Source organism: Aplidium turbinatum, chromosome 8 (assembly GCF_918807975.1).
Source record: "Aplidium turbinatum chromosome 8, kaAplTurb1.1, whole genome shotgun sequence".
Lineage (NCBI taxonomy): Eukaryota > Metazoa > Chordata > Ascidiacea > Aplousobranchia > Polyclinidae > Aplidium > Aplidium turbinatum.
In genome coordinates, this window is record NC_137479.1 from 28,588,022 (window position 1) to 28,613,033 (window position 25,012).

At 38.3% G+C, this 25,012-nt stretch overlaps 1 protein-coding gene and 1 pseudogene across 1 annotated transcript in view; both read right to left on the reverse strand.

Annotated features, from left to right (window-relative positions):
• Positions 1-10,109: 10,109 nt before the first annotated feature.
• The window catches only part of LOC145776241 (BCAS3 microtubule associated cell migration factor-like), a 59,116-nt gene continuing 44,213 nt past the window's right edge, over positions 10,110-25,012 (reverse strand). Inside the window, exons 14-20 of the mRNA XM_082587642.1 lie at positions 14,665-14,851; positions 13,695-14,169; positions 12,774-12,886; positions 12,367-12,480; positions 11,712-11,833; positions 11,096-11,308; positions 10,110-10,210 (exon numbers count right to left, since the gene is read on the reverse strand). Of these exons, the coding sequence (XP_082443768.1) occupies positions 10,110-10,210; positions 11,096-11,308; positions 11,712-11,833; positions 12,367-12,480; positions 12,774-12,886; positions 13,695-14,169; positions 14,665-14,851 (1,325 nt within the window). The remainder of the gene's footprint in view (positions 10,211-11,095; positions 11,309-11,711; positions 11,834-12,366; positions 12,481-12,773; positions 12,887-13,694; positions 14,170-14,664; positions 14,852-25,012) is intronic.
• On the reverse strand, positions 21,770-23,750 carry LOC145775187 (guanine nucleotide-binding protein G(i) subunit alpha pseudogene; annotated as a pseudogene).

Here is a 25,012-nt window from a genome sequence, read left to right on the forward strand (position 1 = left end):
CAGAAACAAGACCACCATCGCGACACCACAAAGCTGAATAAAACTTTTGTTTTGTTGTTGTTTTTGCGTTTAATGTCATCTGATCAACATTGTCCGAAACGTAAGTAGAGCCGGTTCATAACGCTTCAACATTGATGTACAAACATTTCCACTAAGTAACAAAATCTTCGTCGTGTGAGTCTCTGAGGCCGAGAGCTTCTACTACCCCAAATTCAGACATGTACGTATACGCCGCAAACTTGCGGCGGAGACTTTTTGTTTACGCTAACGCTTACGGCCACATTTTTTGGATAGTTTGCGCTTGAGGCTACGCCGTAAAGTTTTCGCGGTTTTTTAGCGCAAAGCGTCAACGCATACTTTTTAATGTATTTTTTTCGCTACAACACGCCAATACCTTCCAGCGCTGCAGTTGAAAGAATGTTTTCAATGGGCAAAGACATATTGGAGCCAAAATGCAGCAAAATGTCAGATGAACACTTTCAGATGCTTGTGTTTCTTCGTGGAAATTCAAAATAAAACTTGTTTGTTTCGAGTGGTTTATACCGTGTGAATGTTTGGCACCTAACAAACAAAATTAGTTTACGCTAGTGTATGCGCTAACGCTGACGCCGCTAACTTTTTTTACAAGTTACGTTGACGCATACGGCGTATGGTTTTTCGAACGTTTGTGTTTACGCTGACGGCGTCAATATTTTTTGTATGCGCGTACATCACTGGGCTATAGTGGTAACGATTTTCACAATGTAGTAAAATACAATGCAGTAGCCTAATAATTTCACGTAGCTCAAATTCACGATCTTCCCGGACTACGCTGGATAGAAACAAAATGACCGGCGTTAAAACTTCAACTTAAAGTTATTTACCTGAGTTTGTTGGTTATCGACGATCCAATGCTGCCTCTCTCTGTTTTTTTTTTGTCATGTAGGCTAACGGGAAGGAATAAATCAGCTACAATAGAATCTTATCCCGTCCTGCTCAAACTGCTTCCACTCTTCATCGATGGGGTCATCAAAACACACCAATTTGTCAAAATTGCAAATTCAGCAGGCAGATTGTTGATCATTTGATTTTAGACTACCCATGGACTGCACTACCCGGTGGTTTCAACACAGTCCACGCGTGGAAGCACGTTTAAAAACTGTCTTAAAGATCACGAGCTTCTCGTGTGAAAGTGCCATACGATACTATTACTACCAGAGTTGGTAATTTTTTTGTCGTATCCAGGCTTATGCGCGGTGGTTTAAGATTTAGTATTTAGACTAAACGGACGAGAAGGAAAGGAAGCCAATTTTTGTGACCACTTTTAGGGGTAAAATTAACTGTCTTGGCTGGAATTTAGTCGTTGGAAAATATTTTCTTAGATCACATTCACCTTAACTTTTACTCGCAAGCGTTGTTGCCAAACAATCGATTTAAGCAAACCGGGCGATTGACACAAGTGACAAAGGAAGTGTTTGAGCCTATTGACTTTATTAGCTTTTTTATAACTATCACAGGGTTATTGGCCGAATTATTCACTACACTTGTTAAGGTCGTAAAATAGAATAACTAATCAAGGTTTTGCTACAATCGTTGCGGGTGGTTGAGCCAATATTGCTTCATCGGGCTCGTTAAATGCTTTTACGTCCTATCGTGCTTGGATCATAAATCTAACCTTTCGCTATTGTTTTCTGTAACTTTTATCACCATATGCTGAAAATGGGTGAAATTCCAAAAGACGCACTATGTTTTGATATTGATGTTGCGTTACGGGGACGGTAAATAACGTCAGAAAGTGTTTGTTTCAATTTTATTTTTCTGCGTGCCAAGCAAATAAAATAGCGCTTTTGGTCGTCAGCAAAGTTGCCTCTTTAGCGCCGACTTTACGAGCAAGAAATTTTCTATAAAATTCGAAACCGTCCGAACAACATGTTCAACAAAAGCCAACATTAAACAATTGTAAAAGACTTTATAGGAAAATATGAATGACATAACACTCAGTAAGCATCGGGTGCGATACAAGGCTCAAGGGTGGAGCCACAAATGTATTTCTTTTTTCCCAAACGCATGCACTACTCAAGCCGCGTGTTGCGGACCATGCAGACGGTAAAAATAAGACTAACTGCAAAGTTGAAAACACATAACCAAAGCGCAATTCAACCGAATTTGACATATCTATTTAAAACAAAATTCCATTCATCATGTTTCTGTTTATCGGCTATAGTTGAATTATTGTTAATTTTGATGAGGGCAAAGTTTTGTGAGCAAAACGTTCAATCTACTTTTTGTTTATTTTTTGTGCGTTTGAATAAATATGTTAAATGCAGTTGTGTCGTTTGGTTGATGTGCGTTTAAATTATGCTACAAAAGTGAACTCTCCATCGAAGCTTGGAAATCGAATACGTTTGCTTCAAACTATTCAAATGCTTTTACCTCTACACAACGGTAGCCTACACAACACGTTTTACTCGAAATTTTCAACATTTCCACGTGGGCCTATGGCTCATACTGGCCTACGTAGTACGTACCTAAAGGTATTTCGGTCTTTAAAATAATTTTTGGTCTTTATAATAATTACGGTTAAGCAATAAAAATATAAAGATGTCTACATACAGTAGGCCTACTGTAGATGACGGACGTAATTGAAGTAAAAATGTTCAGATACCACTGTCAGTTAGTGTCGTAATTAAGCTAAGTGAAAATTGCGTCTTTAGCTCGGGGCAAAAAAATCTTCAAAAAAAGCAACCAGTATGCTTAAATCTCCCAGGACCCGTTGTCAGTGTGCCGCCGCATTCAATAGCCTTCTAACAAAATTTGCCTTTTTTACATTGAATGAACGTCTGCAGGCGTAAAAAAGACGCACTCTGTTGCTTTCAATATCTGCCACGCTTGATGAAACTTTCGTGCACGGTAATTTAACATTTTCAAAATGGAAACATACGACAAAACTTGTCACCTCATTTAGTCAATTTGGCGCGATGCAGAAGTTATCAAGGCGGACAAAGAAAGCTTTTTTGAGTTGACAGTGTTTCTTGTTAGCTGTCAAGTTGAAAAATCAAGCGTCCATCAATAATTCAAATTCACCAGGGACTAAGCCCTCACGGCAAATTAGAAATAGATTTGCTTTGTCAGCCATATGTGTCACAGCCGTAGGTTATTGACAGGACATTTAATTTTTTTGCTCAAATCTGCTTGTTTGGATGTTGGAGATACAAAGAATCTTTACATTAGGACGCAATAATGTCAATCATTTTAACTCACAATTAACTGGCACTGAGTGGGATCCAATAGAAAAGCAAAGCAAAAGTTTGTGAAGTTAGTTCTTAAATTTGACGAAAGACTTTTCAGCTCGTTTTTAAAAAAGCGAAAGTGTGTTTGATAAAGCATAGAAAAAGTCTAGAGAAGCGTGTGATGTTTTGCTGCTTTGCTAAAACCCGATAATCTATTTCTACGTCGAACTAAACCTTTAGCGCAAATTACTTTAATCTCGTGTATGCATTATAAGAGCGACCTTGTTCAATGCCAGTGTCAAATTGGTACATGACGCTTTGGGGTAGAATTGTTGTCTTGACGGGCGGCAAAGCCATCTTTAAATTCCCACGAGCTTAGGAAGACTTTCTGCGTATGAGCGGAAAATTGTCACCGGCTCTGTAAAATCACCAAAGTGCGTTGTGAAAAAAGCGTAGGCACAGATCAGTGTTAATGGGCTTTTGAGAGAACGATGGAGTCATTAACCTTTCAAGAGATGTCTAAATCTAATGTAGGCTATACTTTATAGGTTGATCTTTTTTTATGCAATATTTCACCTTAACCTGTTATTAGTTGGAAAAAGTGAATTCATCATTAAAGCGAATTTACATTGTTTAAAAAGCTTACAAGTTCATTTGCTCATCATTCTTGATGGTTCTGTTTACTTCGCTTGCCGTAGGTCCGCCTCTCTTTTTTGCTCCATACATCTTCCATCCTCTTTTCTACATCTCCTCTCAAGAAAAGTTCTCATCCATTGTGACATCGTGTCAGAAAAGTCACAACAAGTAAATCTCTTCACAATTGGAATGACATGATGCACAGACTACCCTATAGCTACAGCAAATTAGGCGTTGTTTAGATTGGTTAAACATCTGCAGATGTTGAATAAATGTAAAAAAACGACTGATTTGCTGTCGGTCGAAGTACGCCAACTTCTCTCATCAAGGCCGTTGGGGGAATAACTTAGACCCGGGGCCCCTAAACAAGAGACTAATAAAGACAACAATAGAATTCCAAAGAATATGTCGCGTTTTCTTTGTTCTTGTCTTTCCTGGAAAGATTCTAGACCTCTAAAAAGATCCCGGGCCCAAGCCCAAAAGCACCCTCTATACTAGCCTATACCGTATGTAGTAAACGCCAAATCGCAAAACCAACCACGAAATGAACAACTTCTTTATAACCGCGTATGCGTAGAGATGTAAAATAAGCAAGTTTTGCGAAGCAGTCGTATGCCATGCCATGATCATCCGATGACACTGAGGTCTAGTAGCGTTGCCAAGGGGTAATTCGTCGACTGCGTAGCCGAGTGGTGAGAACGTTTGTGCGACGTTCGAAAGGACGTGGGTTCGACACCGCTCCATAGCACGCGACTGTGTCTCGACAAAGACACTTAATGGCAAGCCAAAATAAGGGGAGCAGCTGACTCGAAGACTATATGTCACTTCGCTGCTTCCTGTCGTCTGTTGTATCGCATCTGTGATCGCAGTGTACATGTATGTTATTGCAATGGTGGCAAATAAAAGCATGATTATTATTAATTCTGGTCCAGGGAGAACTTCAGGAGCCTGGGAACTTGAAGTAACCACCACGTATTATCGGATATAGTGACTTTTTCTGCAAAGTGTCTTGTTTGGAACCCGAAGATCTCATAGGTACCGGCCTCAAATTACCCTCTCAACGCCCTTGTGAGGTCCACCTATGTGCGGTGGAAGCTCACGGATAAATTGTCTTTTAGTCAGAAACTCTAATAAAAGAGTGAGAATTAAATCAATACCACATCCAACTGACGCCATGCGGGTACGTCCAATCAGACGAGTCCTTGATTTTTTTAAATGTGTGCGAGTGGGATATTACCGCCACCTGACGGTGCAGATTTTTAAAAAAATTTCCGCCAACAAATGATCTGAGATTCAAACAAACCATAGTAAGCTTTCCTCCACAACAAGTAATCTAAGTAGGAAAGCAATTCAAATAGAAAACAATTTATGAAAATAACGTTAGGCCTACCACTAACCTAAGCTGGTTGCCTACACGCCCTGGCTTTATAAAAGTATTGCTCAAAACCGATCTTATGAAACTGCCTTCTCAAGAACTCGATTGTGTTCACCTATTTAGCTTCCGAAAGATGCTGACGGGTTCTGAACCCGTGTCCCTTTGACTCTCAACCTCCCAGACAGCAAATCAACTATTTTACATTGATCTGTAGACGTTGAATCAATGTAAAAAAAATGGTTGAATTGCTACCTGGGCGGTCTCCCTGAGCTTAACGGAGCAAGCACTCAACACAGAAACATCCTCCACATTGAGAAATTGTAATTAACAATTAAAAGATATTCCATCTGGTGGAATAAGCCGATCATTTTATTGATTCGGCGTCATAGCAATGAATAGCGTTGAAATAGGGTTGTGATAAACAAAACAACACAAAAACCATAAGGCTGATAGGACAAACGTAAACATTTAAAAAACCCACTTCTCAAAAAAGTCAAGATAATCTCATACATAGGATATCTAATATACCATTAGTAATGTTCGTAAATTTCATCAAAAATGATCATTTGATGCTTTGAAAAGTACACCCAGTAATGGTGTATTACATTATACAACATACCAGTTTTATAGCTATGCTGAGTTACAACGTGTCATGGCGAATCTTCACATTTCGTACGGTTGATCTCACTTTTCAAACATCACCAACTGAGAAGTACAAGATCGCTTTTTCATTTTCATCCAAGGTTTTTCCCCGCATTCGAAACCCTTTTTTTCCTTATTCTTTACATCTCGAAATTCAGATTTTAATATTATCGTCTAAAACTGGAGAGTTTGATTGCCAAAAACAAATAATTTTGCTGTTTATTAGGATTGAAACAAAAAAAAAACGTTTTATAGATATGAATCTGAATTTTAACATTTTTGCTAAACCGGAAGCATTACAAGACACCGCTGATGTTTGCTCCATTGCGGCATGCTCTGAGAAAAATTCAACAGCAACCCTTAACAACTTAAATTAAAACAACTTTAAACGCACAAACGAGGGGGTCACCACTAAGAAGTGATAAGACGTAAATTTTCAATAAATAAAAATTTTAATAAGAAAAACACGTCCACAGATATCCGGTTTAAAACACATGCAGTGTAGTCCATCCAAACGCAATAAGCCTGTCTTCTGCAAAATTTCATCAGTAAAAATTCACTTGGAAATCTGACAAATCAATTACTGTATGTAATATAACATGAAGCAACAAAACTTTTTGCCATCAACTTATTCCAGCTTGCGATAAAACGTGTGAGTACAAATCCATAAAAAACAAATTCAGTGTAAAATATTAACACTTTTAAACTCACGATCTTCTAAATAAATCACCGGCTAAATAATTACTTTTTTATACGTTGGCAGTAAAGAGTAAGGTAGTCTGTTTAACTTACAATTTACTGTGACAACAGCACAATGGGAATACGTTATACCTCGTAAGTGGCATATTTCTCTTTTTGACAGCAATAGCAAATGGTTTTGTGATAACTTTTTTTCGTAAACAATTTTACTTAAAAACTTGTTATCGGTGAAATATTATCAGAAGATAATGATAAAACGACCAAGATGCTCGATGAAACATCTGCATCTACAGGATGTTACACTGTATACCACACAAGACAACCAAACACAAATACCATAACCAAGCGGGCTTTCGGCGCATTCTCCATTCCAACAAAACCGTTTATTTAATAGAATAATTACGTCACAAAGAAATGTCAATGTACATTGATCCTATCTCGTCTCAATTTTTTAAGTATGACATCATAACTTTAATGTTATGAAAACCGTTCGTGTATTTGTAAGCTGCAGGTCGCAACAGCAGATGGGGTGTATTGACCAATCAGAAGGCAGGATTTAACGAGGCTGGAAGATATTGCGGCGGGAAAAGTTCAGTAACCAGGTTTCTCTCAACTCGCAATATTAGCCTATGACGTCGAAATGTTCACAAGCATGCCGGCAACACACTTTGAGAAATCTGATAAGTAGCTACTTGAAAAGTAGCATTTGAAAATTTGTATCTAAATCTTGTTTAATAAACTGTTGTTGCATATTTTTTTTTCAAGAATCCTATTTTGAATCTTCCCAAGTTCGATTTTGACAAATGATGTTGCGGGTTGTGAGAAACCTGATCTGTTAAAGAATTTTCTCAGCTTGTTTTCTGATTGGGCAGCAAACCCCATCTGCTGCAGCGACGTGCAGATCACAATGCGCATACTGGCATTGGGGTGAGATGCTTAGCGCAAAAGTGAAGATCAAAGGTAATCGTATTAGTCTTGCGCTTGAGCATCCGGTGTATAAGACGGACACAAGGGAAAGTAATTTCAATTCAAAGAGTTTCCAAATAAAGTTTGAGCATCCTTGATTTTCGAATAAGGTAATTTCAAAAGTTTTTTTGAGGTTTAAACGTTTGCTCAATGTCATATAATGGAAAATATAAAGATTATTGGCATCATTTACTTAGTAGGCACCATCATGTAACTTTCACATTCACCCAGCTAGCAAAACCAGCCCTTTTGACAGCGGTTTAACGTCTGCAGATGATAGATCAACATAAGAAAATACGGGTTTTGCTACGTAGCTGGGTCAATGCTAAATGCAAGCAGTGGGCGCTCAGTGCCTAAACCAAAATAAAAAATGGTAATTTTCTGGCAGAGACACTGCGGTGTTGGAGTAGACCGAAAATACACAAAAAATCAAACCAATCCCATTGTAGGGTAATTTACGATGTTCCTTGCGTTCAAAGAATGCGTAAAAGCGTTTTATTAATGTTTCTTATTTATTCCAGTTTTCAAAATTGGTTCTTTTCACATCGTTTGTCCGTCACCAGATATTGCAACGTGTAAAAATATAAACTTTTGTAGCTGATTCCTTTACCGTTGGTGGTAACATAAACAAGTCCTAGATAATCTGATGTGTACCAAAGTCGCATAATACGTAATCTGTGACTTTCTGTGACTATATATATGTTTGTTGGTACAATGGAAAGTATAGCTGGATGCACGACTAACGCTATGAAGCAATACAAATAGTACAGCAGTTTAATATTGATTATTACAACCCTTACTTCACGTTACAACCCAAGCGCTACATTTGTTGGGGAAATACAAGGTTAAGAGAGTTTTATGCATGAGTTCAAACCTAGGTAAAAACGGTACTTTATTATTTTTGTAAATTTGGTCCACGCTTCTGTAATCAAGTAAAACAAATTGACCTTAGCAAAGAACCTTCTCTCTCTGGATTGGTACGGCTGCAGTCCAAATGTTTCTTAAATTTACGTCAATTTTCTAACGACTTTTCGATAATTTAACGTAATTTCATGTAAAAAGCACATTTTTTTTGTAGAAAATTTAAAATAAATAAAAAACACCAAAGTGGGCACATGTCAAATAATTTAAAAATATATCGCCAAAATGTCGGAATATTTTCTTATGGCATAAAAATAAATCTACGTTTTAGTGACAGGCAAAGCAATTCTTCGGACAAACACTTTTGAAGTTTTCAGAAGCAGCAAATGATATCGTTTATAATTTAGAATACGAAATGTTCAATTTAAAAAGGTACTGGTAACAAAAAGTAACCAATTTACAAGTCCATACATTAATTTTCCTCCAATACACAGCATGACATTCATCCAGAATATCGTGAAGTCGACACTTACCCACCTCAGCCATGTAGCTATTAGCAAATATAAGAAGAAATTACGAAATGCAAATCAGTTGCAAGAAATTACCACTTTTCCTTGTGAAATGACAACGTTTTGTACAAACGAAACCGCGCCTTATTAAGCAGTGGCGACAAGATGTTTTTAACATACAAACATTGTGCATAAAACTAGCTCTCCATTCAAAAAATCTGAAACAATCACTGTTCAAGAAATCGAGCCAGCAAAATCTTTATCAACGTTAATTCGACGCCTGCAAACGTATTTAAAAATAGTACGCCCACAAATGTAGAATCAGCGATATAAAAGAACTCATTTGCTAGCAGGGAGTGGCCAGTGCTAGCCTGAACTTATCATCAGCAGGCAGTAGCGACACAAACAAGAAAGCAAGACTCTTTGTGGTATCCATTTATTGTTACATTGATTCAACGTTTGCAGACGTTGAATCAATGTAAAAATGACGAATTTTGTTGTCTGAGTTAGTGACACAGCCTAAGTGAAAATGATAACGTATCGGCATTTCAAAATGGCTGTTTGCAGCGCACAAACTTTTGAGATGAGAATTTTTGCAAGTATTTCGTCCTAAACACATATCAAATTAACGCTTAGTGGTGGATTGTTGGAAAAGTTTAAAAAACTATTATTGCACTCAAATAAAAATTTTCTGAAATCACACACTTTTGTGAAATGTGTCGTTCTTTTGTCTGGGGGAGGTTTCCTTACGGTTGTGCAGTGCTGAAATAATTTCAACACAGTTGTGGGAAAAGCAAAGCTCTTATAAGAACATATCCAACAGTGGATAGTTGTTCAGTTGAACCAAAATAAATGAGAATGAGCATACATTGCTTTGACGAAACGTAATAAAACGAGAAAGATCTCAGGCAACAAGAAACCAACCAGTTTTTACATTGATTTAACGTCTGCGGACGTTAAATCAATGTAAAAATGATAGATTTTGTTATCTGGAATAACATACATGAGGCTTAATTCTCTAAGATGGTATAATCGACAGCGGAAAACCCAAACCAAAAATATTGGAAAATCACGTTTTCATGATGCACAATGCAGGTGTCGTCTGAGAAGATGACGTTGTATCTTTGACGTCACAGAGATGAGTATTGGACAAAACCGTAACAGTTCAAAATGCACAAAGAGAATGAAAAAATCACCAGGGAATCACGAGTGTTAATTTTCACCATGAAGTGGCGGAGAAGAGGACGCTTCCAGATGAGTGAAGTCAAAGTGATCGGTTTCGACTGGCAAGGACCCATACTCGTCGTTGTATCCTAAGTAGACATATAGAGCGTTTAAAAAAAAAAGTTATCAAACGCAAATCAGTTGCAAGAAATGACTACCTTCCCTTATGAAATGTCAAAGTTTGTATACATGAAATGATGCCATATCAAGCAGTGGCGACAAGATCACGTGTTTTTAACACGCAAACGTTGTAAATAAAAACCGCTTTCCATTCAAAAATTCTAAAACAAATAGTGTTCAGGAACTGCTACCACACTGTTACCAGAGATTGCAAAACTTAAGCTATCTATCAATCAATCAATCAACGGTTTATTTGTCAGAAGCAGGAACATTACATGTTTGAAATATTCAAGTTATGAATATTGAGAAGGAAAGTAGCAAGGTGGCTTGACAAGAGACGACCCTTCAGACAGGGACACAACGAGATGACCATACGGTTTACTAGTCAATTGCCATCGTACAAAAATAACAATTCTGTCATTTAAAATACAAAAAAAATGTAACAGCAAAATATAACGTTCCCGCGCTTGAAAATACACACCGAAAAAGAAAGCAAACATATACAGTATAAAATAATGTTAACATAAAATTAAAAGAAACAAGCAGAAATTGCTCAAAACTAGATGCCAGTTGCTATTTCTGTGATTCGATTTCAGTCGCACATGCAAGGCTAAACAGCAATGGCGGTTCTTTTGAGCAAGATCCGACGGTGGGGTCAGATCACAACAAGATCTGATATAATCTATTAGCGTTTTCAAAGCAGCCCAAGTTGTCGTTTTCACATCGTTTCAGGATCGTCAGACAACGTTAGAGAGACGTAAAAACGATAACTTTGTTGGCTGGGTGTTGAGGCAGCGAGTAATGTAAGTTTCAATGGTTTAATCCACAAAGGAGTAGACAACAAAATTACTTGCCATGATTTGTTCTTCTCGCTAATTTATGCTTCGGAGATGCGAATGAATGCGATGATTTATGCGGATATTCTACATTCAATTCGGTCATGGCGTCGGCAATGCGTTCTCGAAGCTTTTCTTCACAACCATTGGTCCCATAACTTGCATACCGTCGCTCGTCCATGGAACCAAACGATGTGATTTCAAGCATGTGGGCGGCACGATCAAAATTACCTGGTAATGATAAAATCTTGAAAAAAAAACAGCCTTGTCATGAATTCATCAACTATATCAAGAAAAAGTAACTCCGTTCTTTAATAATACAAAATATCGCACATTTTGAAAACAAAGGTTAAAAAATAAAAAGTTCTTATTGTACAAGACCATAATCCCGGCACCCTTGCAATTACTTTTTAGTATGCGGCCACCTTTATGGCACGCTGACGTTTTGGTGACGTATTCACATAGCTAGTATTGGTGAAGTAAAAATAAAAAAGGTAATATGTGATACAGAACTTGAACAGGGCGAAGAGTAAGTTTTTCATTACTCGACGCTGCAGTAGTTTTCGTCTGTCTCTCTGCAATAGTTTGTCTTAGACAACAAAAAACTTTCTTTTTGCAACCAGATGAAACAAACCTGATCCTGCCTCAATGGTAGTGACACCAGCACAACATCCAAATGACGTATCATTGTCGTCACCAACGATGGAGCGGCGGGGACCGGGGGTGGGAACGGGCTCGGATCGGACCGAATGGATGCTGCGATGGATCATGTAAAATGGAACTTTATTATTGATCGCAAGAACATAAGTCAGGATACTATGCGCACTACAGTCTTGCGCATATGCATTGAATGAAAAATTATAAAACACTGGATTTGTTTTCTATATAGATTCGTGAAAGGGAAAAATGAAATAATAATGTCTTCATAATGAAAGAAAACTGTCATGATTACAAACTAACAGTCAACTAGGAAATTACCATATGAATGACATGAGCTGGGGCATGCGAGAGTACCCACTAACAAAAAAATAATTGAAATGAAGACCTAAAGGTTTTTCGAGTTGAAATCGTTTGCTTCAAGTTTGTTGCGGCAACGTAAAAACGAACTGATCAGTATCTGAACTGAGAATCGAACCAGTAACTTCTGACTTAGCACAAACTTCATGTACATAGCTAGTTTACTAGAAACTGGAGAATAAAATATTTTTCACGAAGCAATTTCCAGGGGCTTGATTTTGAAACCAAGGAATTCATGACACATTGAACATCTATGACACAACAGTACGTACGTAAGAGAGTGTACGTCCAGTTCTTCTTCGTACAAATTGTCACGCACACCACCTTGCGGACAACTATTTCCAGAATTTGTGTCCGTGGGGTGAGATTGATTCGACAGAAGGGCACTGCAACACAAGATGTGACAATTTACGCATCGGATTAACACTTAATACGTCATAAGCTCAAATGGCAGTCACGTCACTTTTTTAATGAATACACGAAACACGTCAAAGTCAAGCAAAGAAATGAACAGAAATACGATTTAAAGACAGAAACTACATCTGTTTGGAACCAGATTTTAGGCCGAAAGCATGCACTGGAGAAACGCCAATACTAATCTTTGCATTTAAGGTTTGCCGATACTTCTAAGTTTAAAGCTTAAAAAGATTTAAAAAAAAAACAACCTTCTCAGCATTACCTAGACACTGAAGACAATACATGAGTGCTCCCAGTAGAAACATACTTCTTGAAATGAAACTGAGGCCCCATCCAGAGACGCCTTGCGGGTCCCTCGTGGGTCACCATCTCAACCTGGTCAACAAATATATGTAAAGAATGCGTTCCAATCTGGTGGTATACACCCAATACGATTATATCGATACAATTACACCCACATCGATAGATAACACCTGTATCGATACGATTACATCCATATCGATACGATTACACTCATATGAATACGATTACACTCATATCGATACAATTACACCCATATCGATACGACACTCATATCGATACGATTACACTCATATCGATACGATTACACCCATATCGATACAATTACACTCATATCGATACGATTACACCCAAATCAATACGATTACACTCATATGAATACGATTACACTCATATCGATACGATTACACTCATATCGATACGATTACATCCATATCGACACGATTACACCCATATCCACCCATACGATTATTTAATGATTATTCTTTCGCCAGTCCAAAAGTCGAGGGGCTCTGCCTTTTACCACGTCTTTAGCAGTGGTTGTGACTGGGGCTAGATGTTGGGGCAGATGTAGAGCAGCCATTGAATTGATTCATCCAGTCACACAAACCACACAATCGCTCGGCCGTGATAATTTGTGCAGTTAGTCGTAATGGTTGCGACTTGTTTTCCCATGGCACACACAAATCGTAAAAAGATGGAGATTTTCTATTTTTGCGCATAGTTGAGCAAAATAATACATTTAGTTGCTTTGTAACTGGTTCATATAGCAGACTCAAAGAAATGGATAGTGACCTAAAATATTGAACACTAAGCATTTATGCAGGTTTTCAAAAAAGCTTGGTCTGATTATATTGGGCAAAGCATTCAGCCAAATACACACCTGAGCTAACCATTCTTCTGATACCATCGGCATGACTTTTTGCAAAGATGAGCCTTTTAGATCTTCGCTACTGTTCGGTGGACTGCTTTCATCGTCTGAGGACCGCGCATTCCCATTTCGCTGCATTTCGACCGCCAGAGGCGGTAGTGAGTCCGAAATGCTGGTGGACGAAGACGACTTTAAGTTCGAATGTTTGCCGGTACGCGGCGCTGCAGAGACGGGATGTCCCGACCGAGAGTCTCGACTTCTCTCGCGCGACCGTGGCTGTTCCATCCGGACAGACTGCGATTCAGGCGAGTGGGGATCATCTGGGACACTGTTAGATGACGTGGTACTCGATGGGAGAAGATGCGGATCGATTTTATCCTTCATCCGGCATCTTGTGATTTCGTAGTGCCGTCGACAAACGTTGTCGGCAGCGACGAGAGGATTCTTCATAGGAAGGCAAAGCGGAATGGTGGACCAGTTTGTTTGTCTGAAAACAATAACAAAATAACTAAACGAAGCTGTTTGTAAACAAAATAAAGAACCTACAGTCTTTTGTATTAATTTTTTTATCCTGGCAAACATCTTAGTACTTCCATATAAGCTTCAAATTATTCAATGTAAGCGAGTTGAGTTCGTCTCATTAACGTTAACTATCGTTTTGTTGGTGAGGCAGCGTAGCGGATAACGTGTTCGCTTTCCAAACATATGATCTTAGTTCGACACCCGGCTTAAGCTGGTTGTTGATATCTACCGCGCACCTCTCCTTAAGATAGAATAAATTTGGTGGGAGTAGTTGCTGAATGAAAGGTGGCTGAAGGAAATCAACTGACCACCCTAATGTCGCCAGTGTCAAATGCTTAGAACAATGAGAGCTTTGTCTTTTCATCCCCAGATGATCGGCATCAAAGGTGCGACCACATTTACCTCTGTAACGTATCTTCATTACTTGTAAAACTACATTTTTGCAGCGTTTCTACCTCACCTTTGCAGAGGCCAACACGATCCTTCTTTGGCGGTCGCCTCCACAGGTGACTCGTCAGATATCTTACTTATACCCTGCTGAGGCCTGGGCTCCAATAGGTATTCAGAAAGGTACCCGGTTGAACTGGCGATGAGAAGGCGTTGGGACCCGCCCCCGGAAGCTCCGGTGAATGAGTTTGATTTGGAGCCTAAAACAACGATGCGCTTTTTTAATAATTGCTGAAATAACATTTTCTTCCGAATAGGATGGCCACAAACTGCTTGTAACAGTAACGTATGCAAGTATATCACTCCGAAACTAAAAACAACGAAATTTATTTCAAATCACGAGAATTTTTGGCATCGTGGCCACCTTGTGTGTTATTGGGTGGTTGATGATAGCCTAAACAAAACCACCTTTTTCCGTTCATTGCCGTGTTGGCAGGTATATCCATCATTGCAGCTAGTACTATCTTTTTTTTTGTTCCAGAAACGATAATGATGGAAATAAAATGATATGCAGGATATATGATCAAATTAACCTTTAAAAACAGAAGGTTTGAGCACAGCACTTGCAAGAAGTTTGATGAACCGTGACTCAACTGTTTTACTCTACAATACTGGATGACTGGTCAATTATTTTGAGTTTGACATCGCTTTTGAAAGTCATAGGGAGTGTGGCAATATTTTATCTGCATGTAATTCTACAACTATGCAAAAAGGACCAGGTTAAGGCAGGGTCAAACCAAAGGTTAACAAATCGCAACAGTTCAAGACTATTTACATACATCGACGTACACCACACGCTTCAAATGTTTTAACCTAAATAGTTGAATGCTTTGTTGAAAGCTTCTGGCTAGTTTTGCTACGCCAAAACTAAACCTGAAACTGTAATACTGTATGTCACAATTGTGGGAGAATGTCACTTCAATTGCTGAACGAGTACCCTGATTATTTTCAATGTACTGTATTTTTATTTGACGCATTGTTACCGTCACAAAACTCATCTCCTCAAACCACCTACGCTACGGAAACAGCTGACTTCGAGATCGTGTGGTTTTGCACTGCTATCCAAATACAAGCAACATAGTCAGCATTTTATCATGATCTATGGGCTAACGTATTCTATGGGCTACTGTATTGAAACTTAAAAGAACGCAACAGTCTGAATGTGGGCAACAAGGGAGTACTAAAAGCGAGAAGTGATTATAATGAAACTACTATTCAGCTGGTTTGGTTGAGAAAGCAGCGACTTATCTATATGACAATGGTTTCATTCAATTCTTCATAAGGAGGGGCGGACAACAGAAACTCAAGTAAAAAGTGAAAACATGCCTTGAAGGTAATGTCAGAAATTAAAACCAACACTTCAAAATTTCAAATTTCAAGAGCTTCTGAACTTTCGATACCTTTAGTTTCTTTTGAATGACGCCAGAGAAAAACAGGTCAAACAAAAACTGTCGAAGAAACATAACAGAAGACTGCATCAACATGCTTCACAACCCAGACAGCAATCAGTCGTTTTTTACATTTATTCAATGTCTGCAGACGCTGAATCAATGTAAAAATCGACTGCTTTGCTGTATGGAAACTCTCTTAAGTTTATTAGAAATGTATATTTCGAAGTTCAATTTTTTATCTTGAAAGCTATTAGGTGTCTCACGTTTGCCTTTACATCCAGGTTGCAAATTGGTCCCTTTTTAATGATTCAACATCTGTGGATGTTGAATGTCAGGACTTTTTTTGGGAAATAAACAGATTGGATTTGTAAAGTTCACTCACGCAGCGTCACCCAAATAGCAAAATCCGTCATTTTTACTTTGATTCAACGTCTGTGAATCAATGTAAAAATAATGGATTTTTTTGTATGATGCCACACATACTTTCAACGTTTTAAAATGAATATTGCAAGCAACTACTTAACTTAGTAGGCTACTGTAGATTCATCACACCCATGCATATGGATTCGAAACAGCACACAACTGCACCACTTTTTTAACCGCAGCGGCATTCTAACTGGCATCTAAAGTAAAGCAATGTCCTTGCAATGCCAAAACAATTAAACAAAGAAGGGGACAAAGCGAGTGATAAATTATTGATCATACCCGCAGAGCTCTCAGCACATGAGTAAATTGGGTGTGGCTTTGAAAGTGCGTGTTCTAGTAAATATAAATAGACTGCGCATTTAACAAAATTACACGGAGGTAAATAAAATCTGCTGTTTATTCGTCGCCGTGATGTCTGAAACAAGCTCTGAACTATCCTTACCAAAGCTTAACAGTGAAAACAGACACAACGTAAACAACAGAAAATAAGTTAGAGATCCAGTGCATGTTATGTGAGGCGAGAGGTATGGAAAACACAAGTCATATATATTTTCGAACTTCATTTTATTGTTTCTGAAGCGTTTTAAAATCAGAGGTTAGATTCTTTTATGTGCTCAGCTTGAAGCACACTGTGGCGATTTGGTTCTACAACTGAGGGTGCCCGATTGCTTTTACATATCAGTTCCATTGAAAAAGAGAAATGAATGAACCATCTATTTTTAAGCTACAGAGTTTTTAACTTGTCCGAAGAAAGTGTACACAGACTTCGTTTGCTTTGTGCCGATAAGTTTATCAAATACAAGATAACACGAACGTTATTAATACAACGCATTCACCATTGTGGAAGGCAATTGCAAAAAGCCCAACAGAAACGTTGTTGTTGGTGGGAACTCAGCTGATAAATCAGACTCTTTTTAACGTACACCGAATCAACATCAGCAGACGCTGAATCACTGCAAAAGGGAATAATTTGCATAAAAGAGTCCGAGTCCGCCTAAAATGAAGTGAACCTTGTTGGTTAAAAAAGGTGCAGACTCTACCTAATCTACTCAAACTACTAAAGGCTTGTTCAGATGCTCTGTATATCGAAACAAGATCTGCCGACTCATAACCGGGCACTCTATTTACTTAGCCACTGAACTAGACAGCAAATTTTCGAGGAAGTTATGACATGATTAGAATTTTTAGCAACTTCCATGTAACTTTTTGATTAGTGATTGACTGCAAAAATGTTTACGTCACAAAACGGCTTGTTTTTAGCTTTGAGTTGTAAAATGCAATCAACGTCTCATAACACCGAAATTACAAAACGAAACCTGGATAAGATGCAGGCTGCAGTTTACCTTAAGACAAAATTTCACCAAAAAAAAGGACAATAACTTGTATGAAATTGGCTTGCTCGGTTCGTGATAATGACCCCTCGACATGGAAATGTTGCTATTTTAAAGATCTTCAACCCACGTAATGCGTATATGACTACTGGAGGCGATATGGCCGATTTGAAATTAGTGTTTTTACGTCGATTTAATGTCTGCAGACGTTGAGTAGATGTAAAAATGGCTTTGTCAGCTGAGTAGTTTCAAAGCGTATGAATTTAGGTCTGTTTGTTGTAATTTTTACATTTTTATAACCAACATTAAAAAAGATGAAAGCCCTCTCTGTTGACTCCTCAGCGTCTTCTGCCAACTATCCCAGTCATCTTACTTGGCCTAACGTCCATGGCCTAACGAACCTCTGTAAACACTAACTACAGAACTGACCGTGTGAGCTGCTGTTTCAAAATCCCGCTTTTTCAAGAAATCAGCATCACAATCGTTTGTATGAACGCAGAAAAGCCTAAACTTTGGTTTGAGAACACACCTACACATTTTGATAATGTATTCATGTCACAATATACTATAATTACACGTGGAATGCCACACAATAACAATAAAATACTAACATTACAAGAGCAAAACGTCATGAATGTAAAACAGTACGACCAGTAGCAATCAATCAAAAGGTCATTGCAATTTATTTAGGTTTGAATAACATAAATAAAATCATAGTGAAACGTAAAACTGTACACATAACAAAAAAGTGCCAAATTTGACAATGTTCCAACTCTTTTTAGATTGTACGATGAGCTTTCTTCGTATTGACCCCGTAAGGTCAAATGCTCAATCACATCGGCATTGTACAATGCTGGCATAGAAGGTGCAAGGGGAATCCAGAAAGTAGCTTCAGGGGGGTAATTTTAACAAACGCAATGATGTATAGGTCTATATTAATCCGACCTTGCAAGCACACCATGAATAAAGTAAGTTTTCTGTTTTAGGAGGGGGGTAGCCTCAATTGCCTCTCTCTACCTGGATTCGCCACCGAGAAGGTGTAGTATTGTACAATGTACATGCAAGTATGTTGGAGTTTTATTGAGTAAAGAATTTGGCTTTAAAACGGGAACTTAAGAACATCAAACATACATAGTTCAAATACAACAAAAAAGGCCGTCAAAATACCGCTATTTCGAAACGAAACTTCGACACAACCCATATGAGTTATAAACATAACGCCGATAAGCAACCTTTACATTTGTCGCAAAGCTGGCGCTTGTCCGCGAGATTTAAGAAAACGTTTTTTTACCGAGAAACAAATTAACGTTAAGTTGAACTTGTAACATTATCATCAGACATGAAACAGTAGTTTTACTTATCTCTGGGAGTTGGTTATTGAAAATGCAACAAGTGCAAAACAAAGATTAACCAGGGGTGATGGACATTAATTCAGTCGTTGAGGTTTCAGCAAAAACCGCTGCTTTAAAATTGGTTCTCACATGAATTTCGTATATTCTTGAAATTTTCATGGTTCTCATTTAAAATTGTAAAAGCTGCACTCAAGGAAAACCACTTCTTGCTTTAACTTCATCATATTACCATGAATTATTAATCAGACACTACGAGCAAAACAATTTAGTTGTCCAAGGCAGGAAAGTGTTAAGTTTTTGTAGTTTACGTGCAACACGGCAGTAATACTTATTACTTATACTTAGCAGTTTATTGCACTAAAAGCAAAGTATGAGATGAAAAAAATCTGCAAATACGATAAAGATGACACTCCAACATTAGTATTTCTGCGATTTCAGGAACATAACTCAAGATGATCAATGAAAACCCATAGTTTGTTAAGTGACAAGCATCACATGAAGTTATTGGATGTTTCATCGCTTTCTTATGATTTTCCTCATGAAATGTCATGCAGTGCAAAAATGTTGGAAAATATGACGCAGCTTGTGCGAGCTCGAAAACTGCTCGAGCCAAAGCCAAGTGCCAAACGCAAAGGCACAAAGGCTCAACACTAACGGTTGGATGTACCACCAGCAGTGTGCTACCGATTAAGCGGTTTAGTCAGCGGACTGAAGTTCTTTTATGCATCAACTATAATCCGCTGGTTAAAATCGCTGATTACTGATACACAGATAAACAATATTGCTAAACCAGAAAAGTAGCTTAATCGGCTGCTTAAGACTTGCTGGTCGATCATTCAACCTTAAAGTTATTTGCTCCTGCCGTTATGGATGCCTAGATGGCCATGTGACAAGAGATTTGTTTTCTTATGTAAACCCTTCTGAGGAAGTTGACACGGAAGTTGATGTTTTGTGCAACGTAATCGCCTTCGGGTTTTTTTGAAAAAAAATCTTCGCATCAAAAGCATTCAACTGACAAGTTTTAATAAATATGGATTCAAAGTCTGTAGAAGGAAGTAGATGACGGGTCGTGATCCGTCACGCACAATGGTAGGGCGATACCATATCAGGCTCTATTCAGTTCGAATGGATCGCGGTAACAAATAAAATCTAGAAATAGTTTTCCGCTACATGAACGATAAAAATAGTTAACAGCGCTTAAAACTGCAAAATACGTCAAGGCGTATTGTTTTCACCATACTGCATCAAGGAAACAATTTGGTGAAACAAAATTGTGAAAACCCGGATACCCCAAAATAGCATGTTGTAGTTTACACGAACAATCAAATAACAGCTGAATAGAGTAACACCACTCTATAAGAAGGGGTGTCTTGCCTAACGATGTTGAGGAACAGGTTGCATTAAACTTTTCGTAGTAATCATATTTAACCTACAACTACTTTGCCGTTCGAAGTCGAGTGGTGCCGTTTGGTAACTATGCTTGCAATTTTCAACATGAGAAATTTTCTTTCAAATTATATTTTTCGTATTGTATCTGAGATTAGATTGAGTGGACGTGAAGGCAAAGAAGACAATCTTCAAACATTCAATTAAGTATATTTTTAAGTACCAAAGACACAGCCAAGTGCTCTTAGTGGGAGTCAAACTGGCGCCCTTCTTTACGTCGAACACTTGGCCATGAAGCCGATCAAATCATTATTATTATGACCAAATCATTATGACCACACTTTGTCCAGCATTTATATAAATCTCCAAGTAACTGCGCTTGAGCACGAAAAAAGTTCGATATATTTGCTTATTAAATTAATCTTATGTTGAAAACTGCAATGAAACTTGACTTTACGTTTTCTATTTCACAAAAACATTTTTGAAAGGTAACGGATAAGCCTGTTCCCCACACAGCAAGTCAGGTGTTTTTTACATTGATTCAACGTCTACAGGCATTGAATCAATGTAAAACATGCCTGATTTTCTGATTGGGGCTTTGTATCAGTTTCATGGCAATAACATGACACCTCAACCAGGGTTTTTAAATAAATAATGCAGCGACCAAGGTCCTAACAAAAACAAGTCAGCATAAAATTGCGTTTTTCAAAAGCTTGTGATGAAAAAAATATGTAATTGCACATAAAAATCGAAAAACCTGATTTACTGTGTTTTACCGGGCTAAAAACCAAAGTGGCTTACAAGTATACTTTTCTTGTTTGCTTATATTCTGTTGTATTTTTTTCACGTTAGCAGTTGGTTGTTCTTAATAAGCCAGTCTTTTGAAGGCCATTATGCGTAGATTTAGAACTACTGTATGTCCCAACTCCAATTGCACATTCAGTTGTAAACACAAGTGTTAAAAAATTCGGACATGGCGCACTATAGCTTTCAGGTGACAGTATACGGCAGAAAAAAATGTCATACCTTGACCAGGCAAGTGGCGACGCCAAGTTAAACACAATGCATGCTGGTAGCAATCTACATCGGTTATCAAAAAGTGGTCACTGCTGTAATTGCACACTAAAAAGCCACACTTGCTGCATTGGATGGTATCAGCCAGCAAATCAGTCATTTTTTACATTTTAAAACGTTTTTACAGTGTAAAAAAACGACCAATTTGCTGTGGGAAGCTACGTGTCCCAGCTAACCACCCAATCCAGCAAGTGTGACCTTTGAATGTGCAAATTTGTTGTGGAAGCAGGAGCTAACTAGTAGACTACCTAGAAAATTTAGAAGTTTTGATAGAAGACATACTGCGCAAATGTCAAAACAAGTAACATAAATGATGAATGACTTAAAGATATGAAATCAAGCCATGTAATCCACCATTGGTAAAAAAAAAATATCTCGCAGCTGCGAACTGACCAGCCCCTTTTTCAGGCTGACGTTACATCAGTGCAAAAAAAGATTTCCTGGATGCGTAGTGGCGTTAACAAAAATGAACGTAGAAAGCAAACGTATCTTTTAGAAGGCTTCCACGTCTGCCGACGTAAATCAAAGAGAAAACCACCTTTTAAAACTATAGTTATCCGAAAGGAAGTTTTGTTACTAACAAGTTAGAAAAGCAAACGGTTTGCAAACCCACAACCCACATATGAATTTTCTTTCATGAATTAAAAAATAATAATAAGATTATACAAAATTTTATTTGAATAACCACTAGTCTTTCACCGACATCTTATTTTGTTTGTTAGGCCACGGCGGTTCTCAAACAAACACCCATGTATTGAACACCGAGCATTCACACTAGCTAGCCAAGTAATTCTTTCGATGATTCAACGTACAAAATTTGAGCATTGAGTTTTCATGATTGGGGAAACTGTCAATCAGACAATTTTGTTCTGATCACGTCAGCATATTCTCCCCTTGGCGGGAACGGAATTTTTGTTTTTGACGGTTTTAGTCGATTCCGTTCTCAAGGTGACCCGGAGCCGAAAACGGTGTCTAGAATTTTCCTCATTAAAACGTCTGAAACAGCATCGAAGACGAAACGAACGTTCCCAGTGTCTGTTGCACACGTGAAGTGAGTATAAATTTCTTTGGAATCACTGTGTTTGTTTTGTTGTTCAAACTGGTCCCGGACATACTCAGATGCTGGCCCGTACTCATTTTTTCCCTCGTACTCCTCAAAGCAAATTGTGAGAGGAGATTTCAAAATCTTTTCTTCAAATAAATCTTTCTTGTTCAAGAAGAGAATCATGGACGTTTTTGAGAAAAATGGATTGTTGCAAATCGATTCAAAAAGCTTTAAGCTCTCTCGCATCCGATTCGTTTCCTCGTCTTCAATTAAGACCTGATCATAAGCAGATAATCCGACGCAGAAGATAATTGCTGTCACATCTTGGAAGCAGTGAATCCACTTCTTCCGTTCTGAACGCTGGCCACCAACGTCAATCAATGTGAAAAATAGATTCTTGTATTCAAATGTTGTTTCAATGATGCCGGTTGTTTTGACACGAGTCCGAAGGACATCCTGCTCGGTGGGGATGTAATCTGATGTACAAAGACGGTTCAATGCATCTAAGTAATATGCGGCAGAATCATTGAGTTGATACTCGCGAGATCTCGAGTAACATTCTTTAACGCCTTGGTCCAACCATAGAACCTTGAGGGACTCCCCAACGTCACCGGCTAAGTCGATGTCTTCCATCTGGCCAGCTGCTGCGCGTAGTTTCTTTCCGTCATCCATGCGAGTCTGATCTTCAAAAGCAATGTTTAAAGATTCCATGGCTTTTAGGATAGCTACCATAGACTGACATGTGTTGGCATAAACGACGGGTTTAAAATTTGTTCGTTCCTGTTCGGAAAAGCCGTCCTGATGTAGGATCTTCATCTGCTTGGCAATTGTGCTCTTTCCTGATTCACCAGCCCCAAGTAGAAGCAGTTTCACTTGCTTTCTCGCGGCTTCGGCATCTTTTTTGATTTGCTTATCAATCTTGTTTGAAGCATCCTTGGCGTCTTTGTCTACAGGCTGAGAGTTGTTACAACCCATTCTTTTTTCAATTCAATTTTTTTAAATAAAATACCACAGTAGAGAACAGGGCGCTTTTTAGTACAAGGTCTACTTGGAAGTACCTGTGGTAAGCCACAACAACTTTCCTATAATTAAGGCTTACAATTCTGTGATAATATTGAAACAGAATAAGTTAGTTTGTTTCAAGTTAGAAAACCTAAAATACATACCTAAGACTTACTGCACGGCTTATTATCGCTGTACGCCAATACTTTAAAATAGAATAGTGTACTTTTAAACCTCAATGATTGTAGGAAACTGCTCTTATATCTCATCTGCTTGAACAACACATAATTACATGCTGTCGACCTGATAATGCGCAGTTTGTACTTTTAATAGTGGTCTTGTACTTAGCTAAGCAAATCCACACACTCTCTTGTGTTTCACAATGATATATTGACAAATCTTTGATTGTGGCTCAAAATACAAAAAAATCGTCTGTAACAAGCTGCTGAGCACCGCCCAGTTAATGCGTCATGCATTAAACGTATTGATGCATGATATCAAGGCACATACACAACGTATATTTTCAACTTATTTATTCACATGCGTTGCATGTACGTGTTTCCTCCAACGCATGTGCGTTGGCCCATGCAATACTTCCCTCTGCACCAACTTCCTGTTGAAACTTCATCACACGAAACGGCCTCATGGGAGCATTTGTAACATGTCTGTACAGTCAAACAATCTCTTACAACTGTGCCAACGCCAACATTTCAGATTAGCAAGAAAAGGCGCCACTTTCCTCGTCTTGTTTACATGGGCTACTTTAAACGTTGATTGACGGTTATAGAACGTCACAGCAACGAAACGGCATGACTTATGTTCAATAAAACGCTTGCATAATAACGTGCATATGCAGATGCTATTTTTACCTTTAACGAGAACGCAGAGTTACTCACGCCGCGTGACAGAAAATTACATTTATAGACAACTGACGACTCGAGATAAAGAAATGTATTAAGTCCTGCAATTTTCTTTTATTGCTACTTATCTAATTTATTTCTTTAATTCAAAGTGTCAATGATATAAGAAATAGTAATCATGTAAAGTTGCTGCCCAATAGCTTACTCACATTACGCATCTCAGTTATAACTGCTCTTCCACTCGTAAAATCGATGTTTAAAAAATAAGGGTGATATAAAACTGATGTACTAAGCACAAGCTTACACCTATTTAATGATAATTTAGATTAAGTGGACGGGATGGCAAGGAAGTCAATCGTCTTGTCCACATTCAAACATGCCTTTAAATTATGCCTCTCTAGAGACAAAGCCGCATGCTCTTGAGCGGTATCGAAGCCATGCCCTGTAAAGTGCCGTACCAAGGCTCTCATCATTCGGTTACGCAGCCGACCAAA